At 50.6% G+C, this 12,387-nt stretch overlaps 1 protein-coding gene across 1 annotated transcript in view; it reads left to right on the top strand.

Annotated features, from left to right (window-relative positions):
- The window catches only part of VANGL1 (VANGL planar cell polarity protein 1), a 45,689-nt gene extending 36,349 nt beyond the window's left edge, over positions 1-9,340 (top strand). The window contains exons 6-8 of the mRNA XM_041410952.1: positions 128-260; positions 2,197-2,431; positions 3,648-9,340. Of these exons, the coding sequence (XP_041266886.1) occupies positions 128-260; positions 2,197-2,431; positions 3,648-3,908 (629 nt within the window). The 3' untranslated portion in view covers positions 3,909-9,340. The remainder of the gene's footprint in view (positions 1-127; positions 261-2,196; positions 2,432-3,647) is intronic.
- The last annotated feature ends 3,047 nt before the right edge of the window (positions 9,341-12,387 follow it).

Raw genomic sequence — 12,387 nt, 5'->3', positions numbered from 1 at the left:
CGTTGGCTGGGAAGGCTGCAGCCCCAGAGCACAGTGACAGCTGCCGCGGGGTGCTGCTCTGTCCCAGCCCCAGCCCTGTGGCACTGACACAGCCTTTATCTCCTCTGTGCCCGTCCTTGTCCCCCAGGCCCAGGTAACAACGCGTCGGGGCAGTCCCGGGCCATGATCGCGGCCGCCGCCCGACGCCGGGACTCCAGCCACAACGAGCTCTACTACGAGGAGGCCGACCACGAGCGCCGCGTGAGGAAACGCCGGGCCAGGTAAAGCCACCCTGTCCCGGCTGCTGCCGAGAGGCTCGGCCTCGTGGGGCTGAGCCTGGAGGGTACCCCCAACCCAGCACGGAGGGCTGGCTGTAAATCTGTCCCAGGGAGGGAGCTTGTGAAACGCAGATGCGTAAGGGACGGTGGCGGCTCACAACTGGAATTATCGGAAGAATGTGCATGCAGCTGAGCTCCTGTATACGAGGCAGATAAGCTAATGCAGTGTCGTGGATTAGGGAACAGTCCCGTGCTTGACAAGTCTGTAGTTACTTGCTGTAGGAAATCCCATTATTTTTGCTCATGCCCAGATTGGTCAGCTGAAGTAATCCAGGGACAGGATCAGTGGAGTGCTTGATGTTGCCTATTCATAGGTGAGGAGAATATTTGTGTTTGCAGGCTAGTCAGAGGAGTAGTTTGACTGGCTTTCAATGAGGTGAGGAGGAAAGACTTGACCACAAGCAGTTACATTTTATTTTGAAACATAGATGTCTTCTGCCAGTCATGCTTAGGCTGCAGAGTTGATGCTTTGTTGGGGTGACCCAAGACGGTGCCCTGTTTACTCAGGATCCTAATTGCAGTCTGTAGTTAGCATACCTAACAGTTTGAGGCAAGTTACTTATGGGCAGGCTCCCCTGAACTGAGCCTGTGTTTGGAAGGAATGTGTCATAACTGGAAGGAGCTGACTTGTTTTGAGTTTTCTTTTGGCAGTTTGTTTCACTGAGAAAGTGCTGGCACTACGTCCCCTCCTTGCCTGCTTCAGTCTGACCTGTGCTCTATAGCCTCTGTCTTTTAGGCCCTCTTCCAGCTTCAGAGCAATAGGAACTTAAACTTGCCCTTCTATGAAGTGTAGCATCCTAACTTGGGCACATCTCCTGTGCTTGCTGAGTTTGGTTAGAACATCTGTTTAGTCAGAGGGGAAACCGTCAGTCACTAGATAAGGCCAGATGTTTCAGGCCAGGAGTTTAAAACTGATTTCCACCCCTACCCTCCCCCATGTCAAATTAAACAAAATGGGCAAAGGTCAGGACTTCTCATGCTGTTCCTCATGTACAGCCTGAATGCAGTATGCTGTATCTCTGCTTGTGGTGAGGCAGCTGCCCCTGGATTTAAGATGCATTGGATATTGAGATCATTGTGGACAGTCCTTGGGGACTTGAGAGGAAATTAGGTTTAAAACAAGTCCTGTCTGAAGGGGCCGAAGAGTTCTGTTGGGTGGCTCTTCCACTATTGTATTTTCCTCAGCCCCTCACTTGGAAGTTAGCCCAGTATGAAGGAATGAGTGTCATAAGACACCCTTTCATGGTGTGGGCTTCGTGTTTGCTCACCTGTGCCAACACGGGAGCGGTTTGCAGATGATGATGCCTTAAGCTACAGTGCTAGGAGTGAAGGTGGAGGAGTGTTTTCACCCTTGCTGCTCAGTGGAGGGGTGCAGGGCAGTCGCTGGGCAGCAGGAGCTCTGTGCCCAGCTGGTGGGAATGGGAGCAGACAGCAGCTTGTGAGCACAGAGTCTTGGATCAGGCTGTGTCCTGGGTGACACTGGGGTGTGCACAGCCTCCCTGGGGTGCTTGCCTGTCCTGTGTGCTGGCACTGCTGTACTCAGGCACGCATTAAACACAGGGGCAGCTGTGTCTTGTTTGAGTCACGTAGCTGATGTTTATGCTGTGCTGGCAGAACCAAGTGCAGTGCTCAGGGCTCTACAATCTTAATCCTGGTTTATGGCCCTCAGTTGGTGGATGGCTTTGGCAAGGAAGGAAAAGCTGCTGTCTGTCCCTCAGACTGTCAGTAGAGAAGATTTTGTGTAAATTGGTGGCAGGCAGTGACTTGATGGCAGGTGGGAATAGGAGCCTTGTAAATCCTGACTCCCAGGCTCTGCCTTAACCACAGACCCGTCCTACTTCTTGTTATGACTCTTGCTGTCCTGATTTTCTTGTTGCAGGCTCGTGGTTGCAGTGGAAGAGGCTTTCACTCACATCAAACGCCTCCAGGGAGAGGAACAGCAGAAAGCTCCAGGAGAGATGATGGACCCCCGAGAAGCAGCCCAGGCCATCTTCCCCTCCATGGCGAGAGCTCTGCAGAAGTACCTTCGCACCACCCGCCAGCAGCAGTACCACAGCATGGAGAGCATCTTGCAACACTTGTCCTTCTGCATCACCAACAACATGACACCAAAGGTAATGAATGCATTCTCTAGTGCTGCTGCAGGAGGGAGGGAGAAGGGGATGGCACATCTTTGTGTGCAAGCAGAACAGAAAGTTACCAAGGGAGGTGAGTGAAGGCTTTCATAGTTGCTCCCTGTGAATTGACCAGTGTGGTGTAGGTTGAATCAGGTCTTGAGGGGAAGTAATATTTCCTCTGCAGCATCTTCTGTCTCTGTTTTTCTGAAAGTGCCTATGAGGTATTTGTTCTTGAATCCAATTCAGCAAAGGGAATGCTTAATAAATGTTTAAAAGGGTGGCTTTGAGTCACAGGTGTTTTCCCAGCTGGCTCGTGGAAGCAGAATGATGCAGGTGGCAACCTGCAAAGGATCTTTTTGGTTTTCTGCCCCATCTGCCTTGCTGCATTTTGGACTGCTAATGATTGCCTAAATCTCTGACAGTGTTTCTAATTCATGAGCTGCTTGATCAAACATAGTTTGCTGCTTCATGCCTAGGCTGTGACTGTTGACTTGCGGACACAGGGAAGGACTGAATGATAAGGGAAACAGGTTACACAATTCCCCTCCCACGCTCCACCTTCCTTTCTAAGAACACCCCACAGTCCTAGGAAAGGGTTATTCCTGGACATTCACCCAGGACTTACTGCAGTTAGAACAGAAATGCTGTCAAGAGATGGGGCTTAGCACCCTCTCACTGTGAGCTACCGGAGACTTTGCCCAGGTATGCCAGGGGATTTCTGCTGCCATTAGGATTGCAGAGGGACTTGAAAATACAAGCAAGGTCAAATGGCATTTTGCATGCTGTTTTCAGTTTTGCACCCTCAGGCTGAAAATGTGGAGACGTCTGTTTACCACCTTAGCTTGGCCTGAAGGAGAGCCGCTATCCCGTCTCACTGTCCGGGACTGTTGTTTCGGGATCGGTTATGGGGCTGGTAGGGGAGAAATGACCTCTGCTCTACTGAACTGCTGCCAGATGGCTGTGCTGATGGCAGAAGTCAGGGATATAACTCTGCAAACTTGCTGGGATGGACTGAAAGAGGATCTCCTGATGTTTGTGTCTACTCCTGGGTCTGAAAAGCTGAGAGGGACTGGGGAGAAGATGTCTTCTGAAGTGTTAAAGCTGAAACAATTTGCAGCATGGCAAGCCCGTGCTCGCGGCGCTGTATTTGGGGATGGGAAGAGAGCAGGGAGAGTTGTGGGGCTGGTGCTAACGTGTGTCCCGCTCTTGGCAGGCATTCCTGGAGCGTTACCTCAACCCGGGCCCAACCCTCCAGTATGACAGGGATCGCTGGTTCTCCAAGCAGTGGACGCTGGTCAGCGAGGAAGCGGTCACGAGCGGCTTACAAGACGGCGTCGTGTTTGTCCTCAAGTGCTTGGACTTCAGCCTTGTTGTTAATGTGAAAAAAATCCCCTTCATCAAACTCTCAGAAGAGTTCATAGACCCTAAATCTCATAAATTTGTCCTCCGCTTACAGTCTGAGACTTCAGTCTAAGGGATTTTGAGGGTGGGTTGTTGGGAGATTTTTATTTTTGTTTTTTTCAATATCGTGCTTTTGGGTTTAATTTCCCCAATGCTGACTGAAACTGGCAGATGATGGACCAGTAATATTTGACCATCTGCACTTTATTTGGAAAGGGGAGGGGGGAGTTGGGATATCTTATCTAGGAAGAAGTATCTTAAGAGGCAACAGGGCGACTTGTCTCAGTTAGCTCAGCCTTGGAGACAGAACAGATTTTTTTTCTTTGTCCCTCTTTCCAGGCATCCTGTAAATCTCACGCTCTCTTTCTCTGCACAGCTGCAGTGTCAGAGTTGTTGCTGGAGCGCTGCCTTACACCGTGCATGCCTGCACCCATGCATCTCTGCCTTTGCCACCTGTGGCTGCTCCTGAGGGCTCATTGCTCACCTGCTCCCCACAGAAATCTCCTGGCACAGGGTGCCACAGTCCCTGCTCACTTGGGGAGAAGGGTGGGGGTGTGAGGGAACTTTCACTCTTTATTCTGCTTCTTCTCCTTGCCATGTGCCTCTTCTGTCAGTGCCAGACCTGTATGGGTATAATGGGAAGGTTTCACCCTCTCTGAAATTGCTCATCTTGAACTGGATCAGCCCATTTGCAGCTCTTCAATTTTGTTTTTTCCTTAATCAGTGCTTGTTATTGTAGTTGTTCTTCATGTCACAGCTCCCTGTTATCTCTCCCCTGCTTCTCTCTGTCCTGCTTGTCAGCATCTTTCTCAGGCAGGCCCAAGGTTTCCTTTTTCTGTGTCTCCTCTGTCTGGCTTTCTGAATGTTTCTCCAGGCACTGCTGCTTCCTTTTGCACCTGCAAGGGCTGTGTATTTGCACTGGGACAGGGTCAGTAAGTAGCTGGCTCCTCCTTAGATAAATCACAGACCCTCCCTGCGTCTGACAGCCTCTTTGAGGGGAAGCGGGTGCAGGCAGGAATGTTCCCTCCCTCTCCAGCTTCAAGTGCGTCTGGAGAAAAGAGGTGCAAAAACACTTCCCTCCTTCAGGAGAGGAGCCAGGGAAAGGCTGACCTCTGCCCCATTCACTTGCTTTGGAGAGCTGTTGTGCTCTGGAAACACTGCAGTGAGTCCTTCCCCACCGTACGCCTTCAGCTGTAGCTAAGAAATACCAAACAATGCCTGAATGTTGAAAATCTGCCTGCCTTTCTTGGCCTTGCTGTACTGTGGGAGTTTCTGCTCAGCATTGGGATCTGCTTCTGCGAGATGCAGTTTTGTTTGTGAGGCTGCCTTTGCCCACCAGTGCAGCTTTCATGTGTGAATTTAGTCACCTGAATTTGGAAGGTTTGTTTTTAATGGTGAGCCTGAATTGGTGTCTGAAGTCTGATGGCCAGCACAGAGCATGGAGTGACTGGAGCCAGCTGCAAGGCTGGCAGTGATCTGAAGGTCCCTTGAGATGCATGTGAATGTAAATTATCAATTTATTCTGCTCAGTCTTTTGCCATGCAAATATTCCTTATCGGGCAGGATCTGGCCTGCCCTCCATATGGATGTGTTAACCAAGAAGGCCCTGGTTCCAGCAGTGTGTAAGTCAGTGCCTTTCATTGCCAGCCTGCACAGTCCTCTGAGGAGAGCTGTGACAGCCCCTCATGTCCCTTCTGGCCTTTCCCAGCCCTTCTCACAGCAGGCATGGGCTGGCTGATGTCCACTGGGAGCAGCCACTTTAAACAGGGGTGCTGGGAACAGGGCAGGAGGGTCCATCCTCTTCCAGCTTCAGCAGCAGTGGAGAGGCATGTCCAACAGTTCTCTTGGGATCAAGGGAGCACCCTGGTGAGTGGGGGTCCAAAGTGATGATTCCCCATCCAAGTGACACCTGCAGTTTCCTGCACCTTTCTTACAAGCATGTGGTGGTCTCCTGGGTCCTTTTCAGTCTGTGGAAAATGTGCCAGATGTGGTTGTAAAGAAACTGGATGGCACAGCACATGATGGGATTATGCCCTTTGCCCTTAAAGGATGGGAAGTAGGTAGTGTTTTCCCCTCTCTAAGCTCAGTGTTTGGGTTTTTTGGCAGATCAGGCTTTCTGGTAGTCTGTATGAGGACTCCTTTATTGACTGTGGCCTTTGCAGTGTTTTACTTTGAAAAAATAGGTTGGTTTATTACTTTAAAAGAAAAAAAAAAAAAAAAAAGGAAGGTGAACAGAGTATCTTACACTTGGCTCTCCTGAAGATGCCTACACCTGGCTTTTCTGATGTGCATAACCAGCAGGGTGGGAGAGACTGGGAGTAGCTTGGGAGACTGTGGAACACTTAATACCTGTGTGGAGGCTACTGCCTGTGGCTGAGTTGGCTCGTTTCTGTGAAGCCAGAACAAGAACCACCTTGCCGAGGGCTTGGGTGTGCCACGTATGTGAGAGCACCTTGTCACAGGCACATCTGCAAAACTTTTCTACTTTCCCAGGATTTCCTTCCCCTTTCCTTTTCCCTGCCCCACGAGGAGGGGTTGTCTGACAGTATCTGCTCAGGAAACTCATGTCTTAATTTTGTTAAATCCTTTAACACATGGAGAACCAGACGGAAGCAGTGTGTGCTCAGTCTGGGTCTGCTTCTTCATCTTTGTGCTGTGGTTCAGCACTGCCTTTTCTGCCTGCTGCCAAAAAGGACACTGTCAACAGGGGCCAGCTCCTACCTTAAATGCTCTTCCCTGTATCAGCAGCATGAATGCTCTGCCTGATGAAATCTGAAGGAGAGGTCTCTCTCAGATGGTCTCTTTAGAGGTGCAGCCTGCTTAGAGGTGAGGACAGACTGAAAGGGGAATCATGATTCCTGCATATTCCCTGTTCTGGTATTTCTGGTTAAATTTTTTGGGGTCTCTCTTGCTTCCCTTTTCCCTGCAAAATCAGGGGACCACTGTCATACCTACCTCACTGGAGTGTTGTGAGGCTAAACTCAACTTGCTTTCAAGTGCTTTGAGATCCACAGTTGGATCTGTGGCATCTGTAGGAATTCAAACTCTGTAAAAAATACTGAGTGGTGAGTGCAGACTGGTTTGTTTAACTCTGTTTATAGCCAGCTAATGAGTAAGAATGGAGTCATAGGGAATGAAGCTCTGATCCAATTCCTGCAGCCCTTACTTCTGCCGAGCTTGCCAAGAGCTGAGCATAAATACAACTTGGAGGGTTTGCCAGCCAAGTGCAGGCTGTTCCTCCGAATGCCTCTCCTATCCTGCACTGTCTCCCTGCACATATTTTTCTTCCTCTGTCCCAGTGTGGATGTTTGTACCTGGTTGGGAATTGTGGGGGGGTTATTAGAATTCAAGTGATTTTTTAAGACAGCCCTGTTGGTGACGGAGTGGTCAGTGCCCCTCTTGGAGATGATCCTTGCACTGGACATCCTTCACTGGAAGCTGAACCATTTGATAGGGTGCTGTGCTGTGCTGCCCAGCCAGGAGTGGTGGTGCCCCACTCCTCTCTTCCATGTTGGCATGTTTCCTGTAACTCAAGTATGCTGCTCAGATACTTTAAAGGCTTTGGGGTTTTTTTTCTCTCAGATTTGTTACAGCCTAAATCCAAAGCCATGCTGAGATCTTGCAAAACCAGATGCAGCTGAGACTTTCAAGTGTTCTAGAGCAGATGGAAATGGCTGTGGGTTTCCATGAAGGCTGGCTTTCTCTTTCCTGGCTGTAAAGTGAAATATTTTAATTTCTTGCAGTACTATCTGCCCCTGCAGGAGTGTAGGGGCAGATATTACTCTTAATACTTTGCCAGTGCTGTAGCTGGGCATGGGTAGGTGCTGTTGTCACATCTGCCGTGTGACTTCAGCCTCTGCGAGTCTGCCCTGGGTCTCAGTGTCCTTTACCACGCCTGGAAGCTGAGCAAGCAGCACTCTTGGAAGTGTAAGCATTGTAGCACTCCCCTCCATTGCAATCTGCGGGGCTGGGAGGTGATGAGGCTGCACTTGGAAGCTTGGAGGCAGCGCGCAGTAAGGCTCAAGTTTGGAGGTCTGAACAAATCCCAACCCTTATGAAGCCTCCAAACCTTTTCCTTTGGGATGGCGCTCTCTGTGCAACGCCTTGGGAATCTGCTGTTGCTGAGTTCAGCCAAAATCTGTAGGGAAGGAATATCTGGAGCTGGTCCTGCCCCACATAAGTGGCTTTGAAAGGTCTTGTTTGAGATGTGCTCACTTCCAGCAGTTGCTGCTGAAGAAACTGAAAAGATCCATAGCTTGCTAAACATGGAAACCTATTCAAGCCAGTTTCATCTTGCTCACCAAAACTTGTAATTCTGCCCTTTTCAAAGGATAAGAAGTCTTGCAGTCTTCTGCCAACAGTGCTGTAGTCTGGTCCCAGGCTGGCTCCTCACACGGGCTCAGTGCTGCCCAGCCGTGTGAGAGCTGCTCACGAGGTGTGTGTGCAGGTGTTTTCTCATTCAGCTTCTGTGTGTCTGTGTGCTTTTCCGCCTCTGGTGTGCACATTATATGTGTTTAAAGCCTCAAGCCAGCCTTGGTGGCTCAGTGTTTCAGCTGTCCTTAAGAAGGAAGTGCTCTTGGAATTGAGCTGGTTTTAGAAAACAAAACAAAAAAAAGGAAACTCCCCAAATTTCTGTTCTGAAAGAGATGGCTTTGGGCCATGATGTCTCTTACAGGAGTGTGCATCCTCCTGCCTTCAGGCTGCTGCCTCCCATGGATGCTGACCAGAAGCTGCAGTTTCCGACGGCTGTGAGCGGTGCGCTGGCTCTGCCGGTCCCCAGCGGGGTCCCCGCCGTGCCAGCCGTGCAGCTGGCATTTCCCCCTCTGCCTCCTCCAGCAGACTGCATTGTTTTATCCCTGCTGCACACGGAGCCCTGCCCTGGGTGTGCTCTGCCCAGGCAGGGAGGGAGGGAGAGGATCCTTCCCTCTCTCTGGCTGCTTCCCGGGCACCTCTCACCAGCGCTGACAATGCTTGGGGTTATCTCCTGTGTGCACAGTGGGGAGATGCTGTGGCCACTACCTGAACAGGCATAACTGTGAAGGAATCTTACACTCTCCTGTGCCTGTTTCTTTGATTCAGCGTTATTGTGTCTTGGGGAAGGGGGTGGGAGCAAAACGCCCTTCCCTCACCCTCCTTTATCACTGTGTAATACCTTTTCTACACACACTGTGTATAGTAAGAAGGGTTTTGCCAAGGTTTTCTAATTAATAGACACTAACCAGCATTTCTTTCTTTCTTCTCTTCTTTGCACATGTGACTTTAACTGCAGTGGTACATGGTCTTTCTGTTCTTTTCTAATTGTGAACTTAAGTAAGCAAATTCCTGGTGTCTGTGACATTAATGCACTGTGGGTTTAGCCTTGTAAATTGTTCTGTTCCAAGCTGGGTTCTCTTAAGTTATAGCTGGATGGGATTTTGTTGTTTTTTAAACTGAAACATAAAACCGTTTTACACTTTGCATATTTTGTACAGTAAAATTCTGGAAATAAACTGAAACCAGATTTGATTGTCCCACTCCTTTCCCTTACCCTTTCAGATGAAAAAGCCCTTCTGGTCTTGAAGCATTCCTTTGCTGTGGGCAGGAGGGGCCCTCCAAACCTGTGGTTTAGCTTTTTTGAGGCTTTTTGTCACCGTCATTTCTAGGCATTTCTGGTCTGCCCTGCCACAGTAAAATGCAAACTCATTTATCACTCCTGAAGGAAGACTGGTAAGAGACTGCTTTGAACACCTGAAATCTCAAATGATGGGGAGCAAATGCAGCTGGGAAAGTGGGGTGGTGGTGGGGCATGACTGGAGTGGGAACAGGTTTTTCTGCCTCCTGTGTTCTCATAGTTTGCACACAAATTACGAAGTGCAGGATTCACTGCCGAGTTCCTTATTTGGCTCTGGTGGGGAGGAGGAGTGGCGAGAGGCAGAAAAGCCAGTGCTCCTTGTTTGTGTGGATGCGAGCCTGTGCTCTGCTAAAAAAAGGTGCAGGGAGTCTCACCTCAACAGCATCTCTGGGTGGGGCTTTCCCTGCCATCAGTTTCCATCTCCAGCACACCAGGAGCTCAGAAAGATCAAGCAGCTGTGCCCAAGGAAATGTGGGAGCAGCTCTTTTGTCTAGGTGTTCTTTGGTGCCCCCTCTTCAGGCCAGCCCAGCCCAGCAGGTCTCCTTGGTGGCTTCAGCTGCTGGAAAAATCCACAGGATGCTGCTCTTTAGTGAAAAAGAGTGCAGCAGTTGTGAAGATAAGCACAGACATGAATGCTTGTGGAGAGAAACAGCCACGTGGTTAAATCTCTGCTTGTATTTGGGCTAGAGAGAGCTGAACTAAGGCCTGGGAGGAAGCAGGAAGGGTGGGATGGGGGTGTGCTCTGTTCTGCCTCCTGCCCTCCCTTGATCTTTGCTTTTGATCTGTCCCTCTCATCCCACCAGTGCTTTGGCAGTGCCCAGCCCTGCACTGTTTGCAGGTCAGCTCCCAGAGATGTCCAGGGAAAGGGAAGAGTACTCCTGCTGCCCTGCAGAGGCTGAAATGGGGCTGCAGCCATTGCTGGTGGCCTCCTGCCCATCAGAGGAAGACGTGACTTGTTGGACCGGAGCCGTGGAGGAAAGGCTCTGTGGGAGTCGGCCGCAGGTGTGTCATGGGAAGGTCTAAGCAGCAGGAATTTGGCATAAACAAGATACTGGGCTTGTCAGCCTCGTTCCAGGCTCTTAGCCTTGAGAGCTGTGTCTTTACATGTGAGTTCAGCATGCTCTGTTTCATTTCTGGGATAGTGCTGATAGCAAAGCAACACCTGACTGCTGCCAGTTGTGGCGCTTTCTGTCCTGCTGTGGAAGCTGATGGAAGGAACAGGCTTTGCTAGAGGGACTAGTTCCCTTGGCCTTCACCCAGAGCTCACATACCTGAATCATAAAGGGCTGTGGTATGTAGCTCAGCAGAAATTGGAGCTGAGGGAGCTGGTCTGGTTTGGTCAAGTCTTTTCACTGAAGTTGCACAGACCTTTGAGGTGTGGTGGAGCCTCAGGTGCAATGTTGGGTTACATATTACAGACCCAGACCTCTGACAGAAAGGGGATGGAGGTTTTCACTGGGAAAAACTGACCACTTGGAGGCACCTGGCATCCTGAACCAGAGGTAAGCACTTTTTGCCTGAGGGACATACTGGCCTTGAGAAGGAGATGCCTCTCCTGCCGTGCCCTTCTTGGCCATATGGGCATAGGGCACTGACTGCCCGGAGACAGCACAGCACCAGCCACTGCTGTGGGTATTTGGTGGCTGAGCTGTGGCTTAATTCACATGAATTCACATGACTGGCTCTGGTAGGTGATGGGACCAGGCCTCACAGCTGTGGAAAACATCAGCTCTGGGGAGTGAAGTAGGAATCTGTGGGGAAAAGGGGCCACGTGCAGCCAGGACATAACAAATGGGGTAAGAAAGAGATTTGTCACCTTCAGCAACTGGCTCCAGAGCCTTGCTTGAAGCACTAGCAGCACGGCACCATGTAATAGTGTTAGCTGAATTAATAGTTCAGTGAGACATCTGGCTGTGGAGATCGGCAGGGCTTCAAACCCCTAAACACCTCCTGGTGCAATGAACTGGCTCTGCTGTCTCAGCCCCAGGTCTTGACCCCTGCAAGTACAGGAGGGGTTGAACTCAAGGGCTTCCAATGGGTCCTGGAGCTCGGAACAGGTGGGGTAGGTGCAAGGGAAGGGGATCTCTCAGCAGGACATGGTGTCTCACAACAGCATCCAGGAAGGGGAGGTGTACTGGGAGTTGGCTAAGCAGAGTGCTTTGATTTGGCTTTCAACAGCGCTCCTGAGTTTATGTTGGATTGGCAAGGGGATGGGTTTAGGTTACAGTCCTTTCCGGTACTGACAGATAATCCACTGGGCAAGGACATCCATTCCCTTTTCACGTGTGCATCCATGGACTGCTGGGTCAGGAGGTGCTGAGAGAAAAGAGCACAACATGTCTGCAGAAGCAGGGATGGTGTGGTGGGGTGATGGCATATGCATAAATCATTAGCTGTGAACAAGGTTACCCGAGTTGCTTTGAAAAGCTGTAACAAGTTTTACAGCCCTGCTGTGAGCTAGTTTATGCTGACATAGTGCTAGGAAAGTGGGGAGTACCTTAAACGGGAAGAAAGCTGTTTTCCTGTTTATCCCCATCTCCCTGTCCCTCTCCATAATGAACTTGTAAAAGGTTGTGGGGTGTTTGGGTTCCCCCGTCCCCGACTACTGCTCACGTCGCAGTCTGTGTTCAGGATGGGGCGTGCTGCAGACCTGCCAGCCTGCTCCACAGCCCCAAGCTGATTTTTCCTTCCTTCAGAATCTGGGGACCTGGATGAAGACACTGGGCAGGACGGGGGCTCGCTCTGGCCCCAGCTCAGTTAATGTGGACAGCCTGGGGCCCCCAGGAGCCCTGCCACAGTGGCACTGCTGCTTGCTGGCCTCGCGAAGCGCGAGGTGCTGCCTGCGGGAGAAGGAGAAGCGGTGCTCGCTGCAGAGACCGCAGCCGGGACAGCGGCAGCAATCCCTCTTCGGGTTCTGTGTGGGCAGCACTAAATGCAGCTG

The sequence above is a fragment of the Onychostruthus taczanowskii genome, unplaced genomic scaffold (assembly GCF_017590055.1).
Source record: "Onychostruthus taczanowskii isolate IOZ18803 unplaced genomic scaffold, ASM1759005v1 scaffold34, whole genome shotgun sequence".
Classification (NCBI taxonomy): domain Eukaryota; kingdom Metazoa; phylum Chordata; class Aves; order Passeriformes; family Passeridae; genus Onychostruthus; species Onychostruthus taczanowskii.
The sequence above is the reverse complement of the archived record's forward strand: the minus strand, read 5'-3'. Positions and strand labels throughout refer to the sequence as shown.